Below are 21,915 nucleotides of genomic sequence, written 5' to 3' on the forward strand. Positions count from 1 at the left end.
AGTTAGTGAGGCCCTAAGCAACTCAATGAGACCATGTCTCTAAATAAAATACAAAAAAAAAGTGACTGGGGATGTGGTTCAGTAGTTGAGTGCCCCTGGGTTCAATCCCCAGTAAAATATATATATATATATATATATATATATATATATATATATATATATATATATCCTTCCTATCTAACAGGATTTTCATGAGGAGGTAATGAGAAAATGAGTATGAAAGAGCTGATACCATTACTCTATTTATTGCCCATCAGCCCAACTCATGTGTATGAGCATTTTTCATTCTTTATAGTATTTCATAAAGATGGTTATTCTCAACTTGATTCTCCCCATAGTGCTTTATCTTCATGGGTGTGAGACATGAGACCAATTTAAAATTAAGTGAAATATGGCATTTAGTGAATTATTTACTTGATTTAGGTGATTCCCAGAATATCTTCCTTCACTGTGGCAAGTCTTCTTGAGGGGCCAAGAAAAGACCACTATGCCAGGTGACACTTAAATATCAAATGTTTTTTGATAGGTAACTAAGGTGGCTCTAATATTTTTCTTTCTAAATTTTACTTTATATTATTTATACGTTAATCAGAGCAATCCCCTATAGACCCCAGTTTTTGTTTTTGTTTTGTTTTGTTTGTTTGTTTTTGGAGGGGGAGGTTACATTACTAATCAAGTCCCTGTTCTTTTTCTCAGCCAAAAGAGGAAATACCAATCATGTTTTTCAGTTTGATGGGGTGTAAAATCCTGTGCTGTGCCATTCACTTTGCAGTTTAGGGGATTACTGCCTTGCTTCCCTGGAGTTGTGTACTGTGTGACCCAGGAAGCTTTATGTGGCATCCCTGGGTGAAATACTCTATAGAGAGCCTTCAAGTCATTGATTTGACATGTTAAGGAACTACTATCTGCTCAGCACTGGACTTTGTGTGTCTGTGTCTGTGTTGGGGTGGGGGGTATAAAGAAGGTCTCTATGGGTAAGTTATGAGTCTCTTAATGGCAATATATATATGGAAATACAAATATATATAATTTTCAATATATATGGAAATATTAAAAGGTTTGGGGAGTCCCTAAGGAAGCAATTCCCTTCAGACTGTGTCTGCATGGGGTATGCAAATGCAGGCCTTGCAGATGTGCCCTGGTCCAGTTGCCCTGATGCCCCCAGGGCTCGTAGGCTCTTCTCCCAGCACCATGGCCTTGGTCACCTCGGTCTTCAGAGTTTCCCCGCTGCCCCTTCCCACTTGCTCTTCCTATTAGAGCAGTAACTGTATGTGGGTCACCATTCCTGCCCCAGTGGCATCTAGTGGTCTCCAGGGTCATCTTCTGTGGTCTCTGAGTCAATCTGCTTTTCTGAGGAAGCCCTCTGGGATGGTTTCACTCATCAGATCAATCTCATGTCTCCAACAAGACTAACCTACTTCTAGTGGTAAGCAATGTATTCAGTTACGGATACTTCAAAGAACAAGACACTCTCCCTGCTACCTTAGAGCTTTTGCAGTTTAAGTAAACAGATATTTAACTGCCCTCTACCCTAGTTTCATAAATTAGTACTTTTACAGTTGTGGTATGTGCTAGTCTGATATAAAAGTTAGTGTGTTTGTATAACAGAGGTGCCTAACCTAGGCTGGATCACATTGAGGACAAGTGTCAATGGACACTGAGTCAAGGGATGAGAGAATGAGGCAGACTTTCAAGAAGCAAAAACACATGGGCAAAAAACCCCAGGTAGTAGGGAGCTTGATGCATCTGAGGTCTGGAGAATCAAGCCTGTGTAGCCCAACTGCTGGAGCAAGAAGCCAAGTGATATGAGATGATGCTGGAGGGGTGGCCATGCCCAGAGCATGTAGGGCTTGTCCCATCAAGGTGAGGCTTTGACACTTCATTTTAAGGGTAAGGAGAAGCCACCAAAATGTCTCACACAGAGGAATTACTGAGTGGAAATATTTCCCTGTTTAATCCTATGGGGTTGTAGACTTATAAGAATGTTTTATTACTATTATTTTTCTTCTCCTGTCCTTTGAGATATAGTGACAGTCTGAAGAGTGTAGAACTAAGTGAGTTTCACTCAAGAGAGGTGGTGAGAAGACTCAGAAGTGATTTAGAAAGAAGGAAAAAAGAAGGCAGGGAGATTGGTGGAATGTAAAGATGTTTAGGTAGAGAAGGGTATTTGGGTATACTCATTTATTCAACTAACCTTTATTAGGCACTATTGATTGCACACTGAAAAAGACTCTGTTAATGTCCTTGAGATGGCATAGATGGAAGGGAGGGCAAAGGGACAACTAAGTCAGATACAGACAAAGAAAGCTTCATACCTAAAATGAGAGTTGAATTGCATTTTGAAGGAAACACAGGAATTAGCTAGAGTAAGGCCTGGGGTGGGTGTGTGGAGTGGGAGGAGGGTAAACATGCAGAAAGGTGGGAAGAAAATTTTAGGGGAAAGAATAAGTTTGGGTGAAGGTGTTCGGGAATAAAACACAAAGTGCCTTGGAACAGAGAGAATGGGAATGGAGATGAATCTAGAGAGGTTGTTGGGAAGGATAGAAGCTCTTTTGTGCTAGGTTTGAACTGAATGCTAGGCACTGAGCTAAGTGCTCATATGCATTAACTTGCTTAATCCTCACAGTAACCCCCACGGCAGAAGCATTATTATTATGATCACCCCTACTTCATACATGAGAAAACAGAGCTGGCAGATAGTTAGAAATAATACAAATAAAACTGAAAATAACTAACTACCCAGCTAGTGTTGTAGATTAAGAAAAAAAATCACATCTAATTAAAAACACTGAACAATTGAGTCAGGATATATTAGTCTCAATAGAAATTATGAATCCCCAAACTGAAACCACAGTGATCTAAATGACACATTATAAATTCTATAGATTACTAAAACTGGATGGAAGGATAAAGTCTCCTTGCCAAAATTTGCATCTGAAAAAAACTGAGCCTGAGAATTTGGACTCAAGATTTTAAAAAACAACAGAACATTCATAAGAAAGGACACTGGGTAAAACTCATGTGCTAAAGAAGATTGACACATTTTTTTACTACAACATTCAAAGGGAAGTTTATTCCAATGAAAATAATTTTGGCAAAGTACACAATGATTTTTCTAGTGCAAAATTTAGAAATCATTTAATTGTGTTCTATAAAACAATGAATATGGAGTGAAATTGGCTTAGTGGAGTTGGCCTTGGAAGAATGAAAACATTTATGTATCTATGTAAGTCCCATATAATATTTTTGGTAAAACATTTGAAGCCATAAACATGTTTCTTTGGGGTTCAAATCATAGGATAAAGTTGTTCCTTCTTTGGCTGCTATGACCTAAAAGAGGGGAGGAGGAGGGCCTTGAGAACGGTGTTTTGCCAGAGGTCCTTTGAGGACAAGAGGTGAGGGATTTCAGCTTTAAAAAAAAAAAGGGAGAATTTCTTGAAAAGGTGTGTTTTCAAACCAGAGACGTGGATTAGGGTCACATTTCTATTGGTGTCTGCTGTTCTCTGTTATGGGTCTTAACCACCTGAGCCGACAGCTACTTGAGTCCAGAGATCTCCTCACACTTTGGCTAGGAGTAAGAGTGAGTGTTCATTCAAAAAGAGTAGCAGATGAGAGGAATTTGCCTCTTCCTAATTTTCCATGCTGAGAAGAACAGGTAGCTTCTCAAGGCCAGTGTAAGACATCAGTGTTTCTGGATGTATTATATATCCTTTATAATCAGCTCTCATTTCTCTTCAACATGTCATCTGAAGAAGAGCAGCTAAAATCTACTATGAATATCACAACTATTGCTAGTTTATGGACTGAATACTTAATATGGTGTCATTAACTCAATCATGAAAAAATTTAAAAATAGTCTGCACCATTAGTTTTTAGCGGCACTTAAACATTACTTGAAAACATACATTTCATGCCAGGTTCAAGTTAATAACTTTGCACATAGTAGCTATATCTTTTATACATTGAAAGTGAAAGCTGTTTTTAAGAATAATAAATTATCAAAGTGTAAATGTATAAAAAAATCTATGTAGAAATGGGAAGCATGCTTCTTTGAAGAAGCTTTCTACATAAAATATAACTTTAAAAGACATTCATTAATTTATTCTTTTCTTTAAGACACTGGTATGAATGTATACTGCTTAGGGACTGGGTCAGGTGCTATGAACATGAACTTGAATAAGGCACAACTCTGTTCTTGAGGAGCGTACAGACTGGTCTGTTTTCAAGATGCCCCACAAAAAGTGAGCTAGCACTGATTTCTAGTGGAAAGAGGAGCGTATACTTTTTGCATTGAGAGTGACTTTTGTTGTCTTTGCGAAAGCTTCTTTCTTTTCGTAATAAGCAGCCTCGTTCACAAACACAGGGTACACGGTACAGTCTCCGCCCAACAGGATAGTCTTTCCGTCAAGAGTCACAAACATGGGGTCCCCAGGGTGCAACGGTTTCCAGTCTTGATCCTCTCGGAAGACAGTTAAAATAATAAATTACAAAATTTTCATGTCAGATTCTAGATGATTAACAAATACCATTCTGTTCTTTAAAAAGTGATCCTTGAAGGGTGTCCTGAGAGGCATGCGAGAGACCTGACTCCATTGGAACCATGTAACTGTTTGGGGCAGCAGTTTTAAGAGTTTCTCTGTTAATTTTTACAGTTGACATGTGTAATTAGAGTTTCTCTGACACCAAGTTTGCCTTGAATGTGGCCAAAGAGGTTTATAATATTAAGAGGAAAAATAAATTTCATATCCACCTAAGTGCATATTCTACTTTATGCCATCTGAAGTCAAATTCTGTTCAGGAAATATTCATTCAGAGCCTTCTGTTTGCAAGACATTCTATTTTTGGGGACATAAAAATGAGTCACATGTATTTGCACACAGGGAGACTTTATTCTGATGAGAACTGGTGAGTGGTTTGGGGAAAAGTCTAAGACGAAGTGTATATACTCCAGGTGTGTCCCCACATTATGTTAACAACTGTGTTATCTGACAGGTCCTGCCCCAGGGATTTGGCCCTTTAATCGAAGGATGTTCCAATGTTGTCTGATCATAGAAAGTCTAGAACAGTTCTTCTCCAACCTGGATGTACTTACAAATCATCTGAGGATTTTGCTAAAATGCAGATTTTGATGCTAAGGAACAGGGTGGTGCCTTGAGATTCTGCATTTCTAATATTTTTTAGAAGCACTGGCATCACCCAGGAGTTTGTTAGAAAAGCAAAATTTTGTTCCCCTCTGCAGACTTACTAAATCAAAATCTTCATGTTAACAAATTGTTAGAGTTTACATGTAGAATATTGAAGTACGCAAAGCACTGCATGCATCTCAGTAATTGTCTCAACTCTAGCTATACATTAGAATCACTTGGAATATTAATATATATTTACATGGGGAACAGGGCTGGTCCCATCTCAGATACATCAAATCAGAATCTAAAGTGTGGCTTTATTTTTAATAAATACATTTTTATTAAAATTTTATTTTAAAAATCTATATATAGTAAAATTCATTAATTTTGTGTGCAGTTGTAAATTTTGATATATACATAGCATAGTCATATAACCTATAGCTTTGTAATAAAAACATCTATGTTATCACCATCTCCTCCAATCTCTCATGCTTCTCATTTTTCTAGTTCACTCTTCTCTTTTCTTTCCCTCCCTCCCTTTCTTCCTGTCTTTTCCTTCCTTTCTTTCTGTAAGTCCCAGGTGATTTTTACCGGGTGGCCTGGTTGAGAATGCTGCTCTGAACAAGTGCTTTTCAGGCAGAGATATGCCCAGAATCACTGAAAGAACTTCCCCGCCCATTGGTCGATCACATCTGCAGAGGTTCCCGTGTAGTGCCGTGCTCCCAAGACCTGAGTCCTATGGAATCACCTGGTGAAGTCATTTGATTCCTTGTGTCCACCTTGTAAATTAAATCAGAACCTCTAGGGTTCGGACCTGGGAACCTGGACTTTTGAAAGGCTCCTCAGCTGGTTCTTACGTGGCCTGAGTTTGAGAAGCACTGCTTTAGTAGTTTGTGATGGGTTCCAAGCATTTGGGGAGAAAATCCCCTAGGTAATTCTGACAAGTAACCCCAATTAAGGACCATCACTCTTAAGATCTAGTCAGGTAGCTGGTCCCTGCCAGTGTCTCTGGCTCCAGGGCCAACATCCTCTCTGCTCAGCTTACATTCTACTGACAGTGCTCTTCCTGCTATTCATCAAACCCTCCAAGTTATCTCCAGCCCCAAGGCCTTTGCACTTATTTTCCTTGTCTGGCTTCTCATCTTCCAGGTTCCTGTTTCAATGTCACTATTTCAGAGACTACTCCATTTAATTGGAACCCTTTGTTGTCCTCTGCTACATTGTTCATTTCTTTCATAATACTTATTACAGTTTGAAATGACCTGTTTATGTATTGCTTATTCAATTAATATGGAATTTTCAAGAGGACTTTGCCCGTCTTGAATCTCAGGGCCAAGAACAGGTTTAGTAGTCATTCAAAATATATACTGAGATAACTAACCAATCGATCTCTCCTTGTAGAACACCGAGTCATTCCTTATTGTCTATCAAATACAAATCTAAACTATTTTTCTAGACTTCTGAGACCTATCTCTAATGCTGTTAGCTGCTGATCTCAATGTCACTTCTCAGTCCCCCAGGACTCAAGAGTATTAAATGTTGTGCCATCATCATCTTGGCCCGTGTCTCCTGTGCTGAGTGTTTTAGTCACCTACAAGGTTTTCTTCCTTTCTCTCCCTGGTTTCTACCAAGATCCCATTAAATCACAAAGCAGGGATTACTCCCTGGTCTGTATTTGGGGCAGGATGATTTATAAAGTTACAAGTCCAGATGACAATTAGGGTCATTAAATGGGGATTTGAATTGGATCAGTGGTTTTCATCCATTCAGTAAGATCAGTTTATCTCAGAGTGGAGTGCTGGCATTTTCATTTTTAGAAAGTTCTCTAGGTAGCCTGCAGTCAGGGCTGAAAGCCCCACACTAGGTAACCTCTCATCTCAGGTCTGAGAATGTGTGGGACACTCCATGTGGGGAATGGGCATCTTAACTTTTTGGAATTGTTGCTCTGCCCTATCTTTCTCTTTGTCTTTTCCATACTAAACCTCCTGAGCCTCCCCCTTCTTCCTCCTTCATTCTGCCATCATGGATCAGTCCAGGCAGGGGGTGTGGACAGATACCTCAGTTCTGATGAGAGTCAGGGGATGGCAGCAGCAGTGCCTCAGAGAAACAGGTTCTGTCTTGCTCTAACTTAGTTGGTTGTGACCACAGGGAGGTGGAAGTAATGTGGTCATCTGCAAGGACATTGATTCTGTGGTTTTCATTGATAATTGTGGCTATGGGATGGCTCCAATTTCTGTCTCCATTTTCTTTTATGACAAAAGATATAACAGTTCCTAACCGTTGCACTTGGAGAGGAATTTCACTCTTGTAAGAAGCCTTGTCTGACCACCCTTCTCCCACCTCTTTCTTCTGTTACAGAATCTGGTTATCATCATTTCTAGACCATAGTTTAAATGTTTTTATATCTAGACTATAAATTCCATGAGACTATAAACTGTGCTCACTAATGTTATACTCAACTAGTATTTATCCAGTAAAGGTCTGAATAGCTTCCTTCTATAGGTTGAATATAGGTAGTGTATCCCAATAGTTGAGGTGTTAAAGGCTTGGTTCCTAGGATGTGCTAGACCTTTAGGAGGTGGGGCCTTGTGGGAGGCCTTTAGGTCATTAAGGGTGTGCTCTTGAAGGAGACTGTAGGACCCAGCCTCTGAGCTGCTCTCTGATTCCTGACCCCAGATGTGAGCAGTTTGCTCTAACACACACTTCCCACTATTACCATTCAGTACCCAGACCAGAAGCCCAAAGCAACAGAGTTACCCAATCAATCTTCGACTGAGACTAAATAAAACCTTTCCATGTATAAATTAATTGCCGCAGGCATTTCATTTTAGTGATGGAAAGCTAATACACTTCTCTGCACTGCAGTGGTTTTGTGAACATCAAATTAGCTAATGCATGTAAAATTCTGCATGGACTGTGAACTTCTATTCAAAGGTACAACATTATTAAAATATTTTCAATATTTTAAAGAAACAGCAGATTAGTTACCTGCAGATTAGGATGGATAACAGCAGTTATTTCTCCACTTTCATTCCTGGGATAATCAACCTTCTCCACTACTTTATAGACCTCAATAGCACAGGGAGGAAATTCTTTTCCTACAACAATAATAATATGTATTATAGCAACTAAAAAAATCTTCTTATAAAACAGGGAAGTTGATACTTTAAGGAAGAAAGGCAGGAAGAAGAATACCATCAACAAAATGAAGACAGTTACAAGGAGAACACATTAAGTTTAGTTAAAGATGTTCATAACAATATAAAGCCAAAAAGTTCTGTAATTATTCCTATCAATGCACTGATGAGATGATGTAAAAAACAGAACATAAAAAATCCAATGTGGGAGAAAAGAGCTTAGGACTGCAAGTCAGGAGCTGAAGGCTCAAACTGCATGACTGGTGGCTAGGGTGTCTGAGTCTTCCATTCTATGACCTTTAATCAGATTAGTGCGGACTGTGTCACACAATAGCCACACAGGGTTCCCAAAAGCCACTAGAGGGCATGTCCAAATGCATAAATCCTTTTCAAGCCTCTTTTGTGACACAAAAACAAGCCACCTGGGTAGCCCAGATTCAAGATGGGGATGACTGATGGATGCAAAAATAATGAGAGCAGAGTGTCCTTGAGTTCATGTTCCCCAGCCTTGTGGTAGGGATCTATGGACCATGATTTGTAAACGGTTTTCCACTCAGGTTTGTGGCATTCTCCCTGGGGATATAATTTCTTAACATATTAGAGTTCCACGCTTACTATTTGAGAATTTCTTGTTGAATATGTTGTGACCTTACTTCCATTAGACAGTAAAGAACCTGTCCTCATACAAAGTTGGTGAACAGCTCATTTTCACTTTTTATGATTTTTTTTTTTAGAGAGAGTGAGAGGAGAGAGAGAAAGAGAGAGAGAGAGAGAGAGAGAGAGAGAGAGAGAGAATTTTTTTTTTAATATTTATTTTTTAGTTCCCGGCGGACACAACATCTTTGTTGGTATGTGGTGCTGAGGATCGAACCCGGGCCGCACGCACGCCAGGCGAGCGCGCTACCGCTTGAGCCACATCCCCAGCCCACTTTTTATGATTTTTGAGTCAAAGGATTGCCAAACACAGAAGAAGTTCCTGTGATCACAGGGGGCTACACAATCTGAGGCTAAGGAATTATGTTCCCCACAGACACTGAACTACACAGTAAATATGTCACCATAGTTATGTTTTGTCAACAATTTTATACTTATATGCATTCTAGCAAATGATTATTATTAAAGTAAATTTGTATATCATATTCTGGTCTAAATTTTCTTTCTTTTAATCAATAATGTGTTTTGAAGATTCTTCCATGTTATTATTATTTGTTCACCAACTGATACACATTTGAGTCATGTCCATTGCAAACAAAGCTATAATAACCACCCTTAAGTACAAGCTATTGGGTATTCATGAGCTTGTGTTTCTTTGAAATGTGGAACAGCTGGACATAAGATTTGCATAATTTAATAAGTAGATATAGCAGATAACTATAAAATTACCCTTTAAAGTATCTTAACCAATTCAAATATTTGTCAGCAGGGAATGAGAGTATCTCCTTTTCCTATACCAACACTTAATATCATCACATTCTATTTTCTCCAATCTAATGGGAAAAGTGATTTCTCACTCTGATTTGCATTTCTCTGATTACTCGTGATGTTGAACGTCTTTTCTACTTTAATAGAACATTTATATTTCCTACTCTGTCTTTGGTTTTTAAAATGGAGTTTAATAGGAAAATAGGATTTCATTTAGGTTCTTTATTTAGCAACTGTTTTTCTTGTATGTGTCTATTCTGGTTATTGAGGAATGAAAATTTGAAAAAACACCTAACATTCTGAGCACAACAAATTCAACCTAAATTTCAATTACTACTTCAATGTTTAATGGTTAAGTTTTACACACATACCCACACAAGTTAAGTAATGTACACTGGTGTGTGTGTGTGTGTGTGTGTGTGTGTGTGTGTACTATGTAATGTATGTATAGTATTGTTGTGGTTTGGATATGAGGTATCCCCCAAAAGCTCCTGTATTAATGCAGGAATATTTCAAAGTGAAATGATTTGATTGTGAGAGCTGCAATCTAATCAGTTCATCCTAGTTTGAATGGGCTGACTAGGTGTTCACTGTAGACCGGTGGAGAGGAGCTGGAAGAACTGGGTCACTGGAAGTGTGCCCTGGAAGGGTTCATCTTCTCTGAGGCCCCTTCCTTCTCTCTGCTTCCCAGCTGCTATGTTCTGAGCAGCTTCCCTCCACCATGCCCTTCTGCCATGATGTCTGCCTCATCTTGGCTCAGAGCAGTTGCTCCAACCAACCATGGATTAAAACTTTAAGAATGTGATCCAAAATAAAATTTTCCTCCTCTAAGTTGTTACTGTCAGATATTTTGATCATAATAATGAAACCTGACTAACACACAGCTAAATATAAATACCCACAATTTAAAAAAACAACCCTTACCCACTATTTACCTTCATTGAACTGATATATAAAATCAAGAGCATGTTTAATCATTTTTCTCATTTGATCCAAAATATCAGCTCGCAGAACACCCTGGGGTTGGGGACCAACTTCTATACCTAGGTACAGAAAGGAAAATAGTAATATTAGAATGTATTGTAAAATTAAGCATTTTATTATATCTAGAACCCCATTATTAAAATTTATTTAAAAGTTAGACCAGTAGCATTATCGAAAATATTTGAGACAGAATGTTAGGCACAAAATAAAGCAGAATATTTACATGTTTAAATATGCATAGTGATAAATGTAAAGTTAATAAAGGCTAGAAGAGAATATGGAAAAAAATCACAGACTTATGTTTGAGTAGTTAGAACTCAGGGTTATTTTTTCTTAAATTTATTTCAATATGATTTAAATATTTAAATATCATAACATAGAAAAGAGGTAGACAAACCTGCATATGACAAAATAATAGATGGCCACAAAGAAAAACTGTCACAGACCTAATGTTTAGTTCTAACAGGAGGAAAGACATCTAGTTGGTCATAGAAATCTACTAGATAAACTATGAATTTAAGTTAACATGCAATCTATGTGACTTCAGGACATTTTTATACTTAATATTAACCCATTCTGACAAGCTAGTGCAATGGTTCTTATTTTCTATAGAAAAAATTTGTATTTCCTCTAACCTCAATAAAACTATGCTTGTACTCCAGGTCTGTTTCCTGTAGCTATCAAGCATCCATCCTTACACCTGCAAAATACTCCTCCACCTGCACAAGTCTCCCACAGAGTCATCCCTCCAGTCATTATTTTCTCCATTTATCAAACTGTTTACTAAGTATATCACCGACATTCATTCTCTTCCATCCAACTCAAATATATTCTTTTAACCCATCCTATTTTCACCCATTTCTATTACTTTCCAATTCAAAAAGCTCATTATGGTATACTGTGTAACTTTCTTGTGTATATGTACAGGCATTCTTTTAAGTATATGATATCATAACTGTGGCCAAGGCATGCCTCTGTGCATAAATGATTTGTACATATCAATGAAAATTGTGTTCACAGATATGTCTGTGTGCATTTTGTAGAAGACACTGTTGTTTGCCTACCCCAAATGTATTCCATTTTCCTCTCTTCTAATACAATCATAATTTTGGTTGAGTATCCAATTTTTAATGTGAATGAATTTTTCTTCAGCTTTAGAGTAAATATCAAATAGTTTAAGGCATTCATAGTAGTCCAATTATCCTGATCATGTTATAGTTCAGTCACCTTGGCAATGAAATGCAAAGGTGGTCCTTATAAGAACATGCTAATATTTTTAATAATACTCCCTCATATTGTAATGTTTTAAAGCTTTGGTTCTATTTGTGAGGGCCAAACTTATCAGCAGATATTTGTTCTGGTTAAAACAGCATTGCCCATAAATATCATATTCTAAGGCTAGTCTCTCAAAGTTTGGAAGTCTTATACTTTTTTTGGTATCAGTAAGATTGGCAGCCATGATAAAGTCAAACAACAATGAGTGCTGGCGAGGATGTAGGGAAAAGGGTACTCTTGTACACTGCTGGTGGGACTGCAAACGGGTGCGGCCAATTTGGAAAGCAGTATGGAGATTCCTGGGAAAGCTGGGAATGGAACCACCATTTGACCCAGCTATTGCCCTACTCGGACTATTTCCTGAAGACTTTAAAGAGCACACTACAGGGATACTGCCACATCGATGTTCATAGCAGCACAATTCACAATTGCTAGACTGTGGAATCAACCCAGATGCCCTTCAATAGATGAATGGATAAAAAAAAATGTGGCATTTATACACCATGGAGTATTACGCAGCACTAAAAAATGACAAAATCACGGAATTTGCAGGGAAATGGATGGCACTAGAGCAGATTATGCTTAGTGAAGCTAGCCAATCCCTAAAAAACAAATACCAAATGTCTTCTTTGATATAATGAGAACAACTAAGAACAGAACAGGGAGGAAGAGCAGGAAGAAAAGATTAACATTAAACAGAGACATGAGGTGGGAGGGAAAGGGAGAAAAAAAGGGAAAGCACATGGAAATGGAGGGAGACCCTCATTGTTATACAAAATTACATATAAGAGGTTATGAGGGGAATGGGATAACAAACATAGAGGGAAATGAATTACAGTAGATGGGGTAGAGAGAGAAGATGGGAGGGGAGGGGAGGGGGGATAGTAGAGGATAGGAAAGGTAGCAGAATACAACAGTCACTAATATGGCAGTATGTAAAAATGTGATGTGTAACCGATGTGATTCTGCAATCTGTATTTGGGGTAAAAATGGGAGTTCATAACCCACTTGATTCTAATGTATGAAATATGATATGTCAAGAGCTTTGTAATGTTGTGAACAACCAATAAAAAAAATAAAAAATAAATAAAAAATAAAAGAAAAAAAAAGAGAACCATGATCTCTATTTTTTAATATTTTTTAAATTGTAGATGGACACAATACCTTTATTTTGCTTATTTATTTTTATGTGATGCTGAGGATCGAACCCAGTGCCTCCCATGTGCTAGGCAAGCACTCTACCACTGAGCCACAACCCCAGCCCCTCTATTATTATTATTATTATTATTATTATTATTATTATTATTATTATTTTATAATGCCAGGGATGTAACCATGGATCTTATACATGGTAGGCAAACACTGTACCACTGAGCTCTGTACCCAACCCTATCTCATATAGTAAGGTTTTGGTTTATTACATTTATTACAACTCTATGCCTATATTTGAATATTTAGCTTTCTCCAATTATAATTAATAAATTTCTCTCCTTAATCATGAACCAAAAGTATCAACCAGGATAATTTCATTTGCTTATATTATTTGCTAACTTGGACTTAAATTTACTCTTGGTTAAAGCCTATGAGATCTAACAAAAAGATCTTAAGTTGTAAAAGATATTTTAATTATAGTATAGTTTGCAAAGAGTTAATTTTGCTAGTGGGTCCCATAGGAAAGAGAATAAATTACTCCTACTATGGCCATGTATCCCTCTGTGCAGTAATGACTGGTTAATGTTCTCTTCTCATTAGATACTACGCTCTTTGAGGGATTCTGTGTGCCTATATCATCACTATTTTCCCAGAACCTAGCACAGTCCTGATCTCTAGTAGACACACAATAAATGTCTGTTGAAAGTACAAATTTTAGATGATTAATTCTGTAGAGTGAAGCTAAACAGAAGGTTCTATAGAAGGTGACATTTCACTTAAGTCTTGAGAAGGAGAAGAATCTGTCAGACTCATGTGAAGGGCCAAACCTAGGTAAAAATATAAATAGAACCAGAAAGCTGCTCAGGGATATTGAGAAAACTAAGTATAGTGTCTGCCTGGGGCTAATTTGCTTATTCTGTGATAATTATAAGACTTAATTATGTTCAATATAGTTATAAATATTCTTTAATTTTTCTTAGAGTTACAGGTAGGACATATTTTATTCAGCTATGCCAACAGACTTACCAACAGGACACTTGGCTACGGAAGAAACGGTTGCGTATTTCAGGGAAGGATGCTCAATGAGATAAACGTAGCAAGGTAATGGAGCCAAAGAAGTCTGAAAAGAATTTTTAAAACATCTTTCTTATTATGTAAGGACCATATGTTTTGTTCTCTTTGCTGCTATGGAGTCAGTAATGCTTTCATATTCTTTGCTTCATCAACCAAATTAGTCAGACAACTTTATGGAACACTCTAAAACTCAATGTAATAGCTTTGAAAACATACAAATAAATTACATATGAAATTGAATTACACGCAGCCTCTGGGTAAAATGTACATTAAACAATTCTCCAAAGCCAGGACCAAAGAATAGAAAATAAATTTTCCTTCTGAATGGATTTGGTTATTTTGTTTCATCATGGGTTACCTTTACTATTCAGTTTATTTAGTCTCTTAAAGAGCTCTGTTTCTGCCCCTAGGATTCAAGTCCTACAAATGTCAGATGATTTCTCTTCATTCTGCTTATTTGAATGGAAATTTGAGTCAGGTCTCTTGGTTTTGATAACTGGGAATTGTGGCTTCTGTGAGTAGCAACCAAAGCATTTAGCTACATAAGGATCTCTATCCAGAACCACTAGTACTATTGTCCAGAGATGAAGGGAAACAAAAGTAATAGTTAACCTTCACCACAGGGTAGACATCAGTCTAAATGCCTTGAATACTTTTTTCTCATTTAAAGCTTTTGGCAGCCTTATGGGGTGAGTATTGTTATACCAATTTTATAAAATGAAGAAAGCTGTTTTGAGAGTTGAACTTCTTGCTCAAGGTTAGTGAAGGAGAAAGCCAAGATTTAAATCTGGCTTCTGGCTACCTGGGTTGAACTTCTCCCTCTAAAACATTTTAGCTCTCAGAAAGGGAGAACATCTATTATATAAAATCAAAAACAAAATCCTTTATTTGCATTTTTGCTTGTTTGATGTTTTCTACCATTTTTTCTTTAGTTAAAGGCAGTAAAATGCTGAATTTTTAATCTTACAGATTCCTGAGACTTAAAATGATTTTCTATATGACAAAAGATTGGGTGTGTAATCCCAGTGGCTTGGGAGGCTGAGGCAGGAGGATTGCGAGTTCAAAGCCAGCCTAAGCAAAAGCTAGGCACTAAGCCACTCAGTGAGACCTTGTCTCTAAATAAAATACAAAATAGGGCTGTGGTTCAGTGGTCGAGTGCCCCTGAGTTCAATCCTTGGAAATCCCCTCCACCAAAAAAAAAAAAAAAAAAAAAGAAAAGAAAAAAAGATTGAGTGTGTTTTGGGTAATCCCAATCAAATGGTGACAAGGGCAGGACTAAAGGAACACAATGTCTTCACTGCTGGAAATGACAATTTTTGAACTTCCTAAAACCCTTTAATTTTGATATTTCAACCATGCCATTTAAAATTCTGATATTCATTTTACCTATATTTTGTTCAATAGCTTATGAATTTGTGACTTTTGGAATAAAATTTATAATTTCATAAGCACAAGGATCCACAAGGTCTTATTATTTTATTCCTTGTATTTGTTATTTTACTTGTTTCTCCTTTTCTCCTGCCTGTCACCACCACCTCTGTATCTGGGTACAGCCTTTCCCATCCACCTCCCAGCCCGGCTGTGGAACAGATCCCATTTCTCTTGGACCTTCTTTCCTGACCCTGGTTGTTTCACATCTATAATTGACTTATGCAAACTTATAAATTAATAACATTGACATTACCTTAATATAATGAAACATCTGAATTAAAAAGTCATTCCTGGAATCTTCGAGAATAAGGGTGCACCCCATGTTAGAAGTTGTGTTGTGAAGGTCAAAAATGATGTCATAGGAATCTTCACTATTTTTTGGACCAAATAAATGATTTATTTCTTGAGCCCTTTTCACTTCATATGGCAAATCCTCTGACATCTCTTTGCTATTATTAGCCGAAAGAAAAACATTAACAACATTTGTAGCTAAGATAACATAAATAGTCAATAAAAACACAATGCATAAAGAACCAGTTGCCAAACCTTTAATATGCAAAATCTGTGAGGGTAGTGAAAATATCTAAAACTGTTATAAATGAAAAATATTTTTACTCCATTTGATTCCACATAATTAATATTGCATTGATAGTCTTAAAAATAATACATTTCATTTATGTAACAAGTCACAGGTAGGACTTTTCAAACAGAATTTACCATTTGACTTCCACCTTGAACAAAAAATTTCTATTAATCTTATTTATAGTTTTTTTTGTAGTTATGGTACACTTGTTATTTATTATGGGGATAGATCATTAAATGCATATTCCTCCCAGTCTTCACTCTGGGTAATTCAAGTTCTCAAAACAAAGTCAAACTTAGATGCTCACATCATCATTAGGTATTTTTAATTAAGGCCCAACAGTCATCAGTGGTCCAGGGACAAGGTTTACAGATTAGAGTCTGCAAATACTCCAAAAATACAAAAATTTACAGATACGTGTGTGTGTGTGTGTGTGTGTGTGTGTGTGTGTGTATTTTGTGGGGCAAGTGTTAATAGCTGTTATTATATTCTTAGATAGAGTCTCAATCTAACCCCTCCTCACTTCTTGATATGGTTAGGATACATTTTTGCTTGCTGTACATGATAATGGTTTAAATTTATTTTTTCTCATTAAATCACTCAACCACATTTTCATGTAATTCCATCTCTTTCTAATCCCTGGCTATTTTTACTAGTATCTTCAAGGGACCTACAGTTTGTACCTGAGTGTCTCCTGTCTGGAATGCAATCAAGAAGGTGGATTAGCCATTTTTCAGTTATGAAGCAAAAACCATGAGTACAAAAAGGTACATGTGAAGACAAGCACGGGGGAAGAGAGAAGCAACCTGTGGCCCTGATGATATCATGAAGCCACCTCACCAGCCCTGGACTTATTATTTGTGAATAAGAAACCCTTATTTGCTTAAGCCAGTATGTTTGAGTCTATTATACAAAACCAAACAAAATTCCTAAAGGATAGATGTGCTTGTATTATACAAATACATATTTATACTTGTGTTATAGATATACATATTATACACATGCATGCACACACACATGTGTTTTAAAAGTTAATTCATAAAACAAGCCCATGAGGCTGCTCCCAACCCTATTTGCTTTTACATCTTTCTACCCTCTTTGAGTAAATGGCACACTGCCCACACAGCCACTCAAAGTTTAGGCTTGAAGTTTTGAAAGACAATGGACATTTTGAGTTCCCATGTCTGGAGTACAGGTACCATTGGAACAGTTCCAAGGGATGAGACTGAGAGAATAGACAGAGGCAAGACCCCCAAGGGCACTATCAGCTATACTAGCTAGCTTACATCTATTCTGAAGAGGAGAATGTTTAAAAAATTGAGAGGGGAGGCCTAAGATCTTCATGTTAGGATGATCCCTATGACTACCATAAGGGATGGCAGAAAGGATTGGCACAAGTCTCCAGGTAGAGAGAGTCTGTTAAAAGACTATTGTAACTGTCTTTAGGAGAAATAAAGGTAGTGAAAAGGGAAAGAATGACTGGATTCGTGAAGGTCTTGCAAAGAATATTTGAGAGGACTTACCCACTAGACATGAGGGATGAAGGACAGAGATTTCTATGGGGGATTTTCTATAGTGGGTGATAGTGTACTTACTGAGATGAGGAATGTAGGGGAAAAATGGAGGGATTAGGAAAAGATAATTGGTTTATCTATTTCATAAATTTTCAAAGCTATGCTAAAAGAGAAGAACTGCTTGGCCTCTGAAAAAGTGTTATAAATAAAAAACAGAATGTGAATTTAATTTAAAAGGCTGCTCTCACTGAACGGGATACTATACTGGGTGGCCATAATAAGAAAACTCACCCCAATTCATTTTAGAGTTATATGTGAAGTTAATATGCTAACAAAAAGTTATTCTTCAACAAATTACTACTAGTAATACAATATATATAATAGCCATTTTAGATTAATGTTTGTGTTGATATCACCTCAATCATAAAGGTAAAGCATTTCAAAAATTAATATTTATGCCAGTAAAATTGTGATTCAATACAAAAATGATGACTACTAAATAAAATTGCCTTGTAATCTCTTCCATAAATAAGGATATTTGTACTAAAAGTAGTATTCACCTTTTGTTCCATAGTGACACTAAACCCAAAGACTTCTCTAAATCAAATTAGTGTATCAGAAAACAGGTACAAAACGTATTGCAGTTGATTGTTACTGTGCATATCTTATATCTTGGCTAGCAGTCTACCAACTCCCTGGGGGGGGATATCTTATATACAGTGTTGTACTCCCACAGTACTTGGCACAATGAGAAAAGTTGTTTAATAATATTTTTAGGTAAATTAAAGAAAGAAATGGAAGAGGCAAACACTTAGAGGCATATACAGTGGTAACTATAAGAACATTTAAAAAGGCAAAAATAATTAGTCAGGACCCATCTGGAATATTAGGATTAAATATATTGTATTCAATGTATCAGCTGCAACTGAAATTCAGAAAGTTCAGGGTAAGTGCCTTTGGTTCTCATTATTTAATCCATCCTGGAAGGTAAATACATCTATTCCTCAGGCCACAGGGTGGTCTCATGTTTTCTGAAAATGGATACTTATTCACTCTTTCATTCAACAAACACTAATTGGAACATTATATTTTTCTTAACTAGAACTTTATGTGCTACTATAACATAGTTGAAAATAAATGTAGTGAATTTCCCACACAGCTAACAAGTGTGTATATAAACATAGTGGTCAAATACTAACTTATGCAAAGGATTATTAAATCTGTCTTTCAAGATATGATTTAAAAATAAAACATTTCTTATATATTTTTATAGTCTACAGAGGATATATTTGAAAAGAAAAATCAAATAATGTGGTTCTTTAATAAAAGTATTTAAAAGAGCATATGAATGCCCAGTTTCCACAACCGTATAATTCACAATGCAGCATGATTAGAAATGAATGCAATCTTACTCATTATAGACACTATACATATACATGAATATTCATCACACATATGTATACATGTTCTCTCATACACATACCACATTTCACACATACATGTATGCACTCTGTACAAAACATACACTTACCCAAGATTTTCAAGTTCACAAACACGATTCAGATCACAGTCGATATATCTGGTACACTTCTTCACTGCTCTTGGGTTGGTAATAAATGGTTTTACTTCCAGCCCTGATCTCTGAATCTCAGCGTCATTCTCCAGCCAGTGCTTAACTAGAAATACTCCCGTTAGCTCGTTCCCATGAGTTCCTCCAAAGATAGCAATCTTTTTAATAGGTTTTCCTGTAATGTGAGGAGAGGTCATTTTACCAGTAGTTTTATCTGATTTCTGCAATTCAGAAGAGAGGAGATCAAAGGAAGCTTAAGGTCCTAAGAAAAGTTTAGAAATTTAAATTCAAATGAGAATTTAACCAAAGTGCAAAGTACAGAGTTCCCTTGAGTGGAGGACTTTAAACACCTTCTGTTACAAGTTGTAAACCCTGTTTATTAGATGAACACTCCCCTTTGTAGCCCTGTCCTTTACCATATTTGGATTAAAATATGCAAAGATCAACCAGAGATATAGTTGTTGACTTCTAACTCCCTCAGATGGTAAATAGATCTAAGCACAATAATAAATTGACATCTCCTACCAGTACAAAAAGTCAGTTTCCCCTTCAGCTAGAATGCCATCCAACAGGGCTTTCATGATCATTTGTAATAATAAAAATAGTTTGTAAAGCTCTAATCCTCTAAAATAAAAAAAAATTAAGTGGCTCATTCGATATTTGTTTCCACTGGCATTAAAAAAAAATTTCTGAAGTGAATCCAGGCACTTTTCATGAACTAAGGGCATTGAATCTCATATCTAGAAACAGTCAAAGGCAGATACTCAGAGCCTCTTCTTGAGCCAGCACCTTCTTTCGGTTTGCTTTTATGCAGTAAGAGACACAGGGACCCAATTGGTGATCACTGGGTCTTGAAAAGTTACTTTGAAACATCCCTTAGTTTCTTTCTCATGATGTTATTGGTTATTCTCTGTCAATTTCCTTAGGAATCTTGCCAAAGTACCAAAGGAAAAACAACTGTTAGTAATTTTCAAATCCTTTTAATGCACGAAAATGTCTTGGGACATACTATATATATATTAACACATGATATGAATTTATAAAGACATGGCCTCATTTACTGACAGAAATCCTCTACAATGGAATGCATTGTGTGAAAGGGGGTCTTATTAGAGGAAATTACCCAGACTACCAAGATGATTACATGCCTTTGGAGAAATGATGCTGAGCCAAATCTGATTTGATTTCATGCTCAATCACCCAGAAAGTCAAATATGTTCAAGTATTAAAATTCTATGTATTAGTAATACCAGGCTGTTTTATAGGAGTACAAGCATAATTCATTACAATTGCAGAGTACTTAAATTTATGATGTTTTTACACTTTTTAAGATAGGACAGAGAAGGTATTGACATCCCTATTGCAGGGATACAACAAAGAGAGGTTAAGCAACCTGAATAAGTTTCCACAGCTACATAAAAGAAAACTAGGCCTGGGGCCCATGTTTCTGATTTAAGTCCAGTGTTTTTTCACAGGGCAATAGGGTGCCTCTTTGTTATTTTTGGTCCCCTCTGAAGTTCTACTTTTGCTCTTTCAGAATTCACATAAACAACCACTACAGTGTGCTCAGGAAACAAACAAGCACACAAATAAAATACATGATGGAAATATGAATATGAATGCTATTTAATATTTAATATTTAATGATGATTAATAAACCAACATGATATTTAATAAACAAACTCCCAAATTTTTCCTTTAAGAGACCATAATTCAGAGATAAAGCAAAATAACAATATAAATTTACAAATCAAAATTACTATTCTAACACAAAGCTCCACAGTCTTTGATTCCTGCACATATGAGTGTACACTAAACACACATAAATGTAAAGAGATAACAGCTGTAATGCTACTTTGGTTTCAAGAGCAGTAACTATGGTAAATTATTAACACTGCTATGTTTTGTTTTCTTCCTTGCTGATTTGTAGTTTGTACTGTCCTCTGCCCTAGTCTCTCTGGAAATGCTCCTTTAGCTGGCACAAATGACTTGAATTTTAAGGCTTATTTTATGGAATTTTAACAGATCAGCATTTTGAAGCACACTTCACATTGGTAAAGTTTCTGTTACATGTCCATATGCAACAGAAAGTTAATGAACTATAGTAATTATTCCTTATACTTACGTTGTTAATTGTGTACAGTTTGTCTTCTGTGGAAAGCTTTATTAGAAAAAGGAGAGCATTTCCTTAGAACTGGGGCACCAGAGGCTTTTTACACTCTTAGACAAACTTAACTTCCAAAACCATTTTTAACTCCCTGTCTCCCAAAGCACACTTGAGTTTGGATCCTTGTAAAAACTTTGCAGTTTTATTAGTTCTTTTTGAGAGCTTAGAGAACTGAGGGTATAAAATGAAACCTTTTCACTATCTCTCTATTAAGTTGAATATTTAAAGTATTTTAAAGCAGGTGTTTAATAACTTCCAGCACCTGAATAAGTTTCCACAGTCTTAGTGTTTTCCTTGCTCTGTGGCCCATTCTGATCAACTTTTCACGCAGAAATAAATGAATGATAACCAGAATGAGACAGCTATAGAATAGATAAGTTTATAAACTGCTAGCAAAAGCTGGGCATGGTGATGGATGTATATAATCTCAGCAGCTCTAGAGGCTGAGGCAGGAGAATTGCCAGTTCAAAGTCAGCCTCA

General features: G+C 36.6%; 1 protein-coding gene across 1 annotated transcript; it reads right to left on the reverse strand.

Moving 5' to 3' along the window:
- Positions 1–4,259: 4,259 nt before the first annotated feature.
- Positions 4,260–19,465, reverse strand: LOC308635651 (aspartoacylase-like; the record flags this gene model as incomplete). The annotated part of the gene is made up of 6 exons (XM_081270207.1): positions 4,260–4,457; positions 8,115–8,224; positions 10,621–10,728; positions 14,123–14,216; positions 15,855–16,050; positions 19,230–19,465. The coding sequence occupies 6 exons, from the start codon at positions 19,463–19,465 to the stop codon at positions 4,260–4,262; spliced, it is 942 nt and encodes a 313-aa protein (XP_081126333.1).
- Positions 19,466–21,915: the final 2,450 nt, after the last annotated feature.

The sequence above is a fragment of the Spermophilus citellus genome (genome assembly GCF_964194105.1).
Source record: "Spermophilus citellus genome assembly, chromosome: 17".
In the NCBI taxonomy this organism is placed as follows: domain Eukaryota; kingdom Metazoa; phylum Chordata; class Mammalia; order Rodentia; family Sciuridae; genus Spermophilus; species Spermophilus citellus.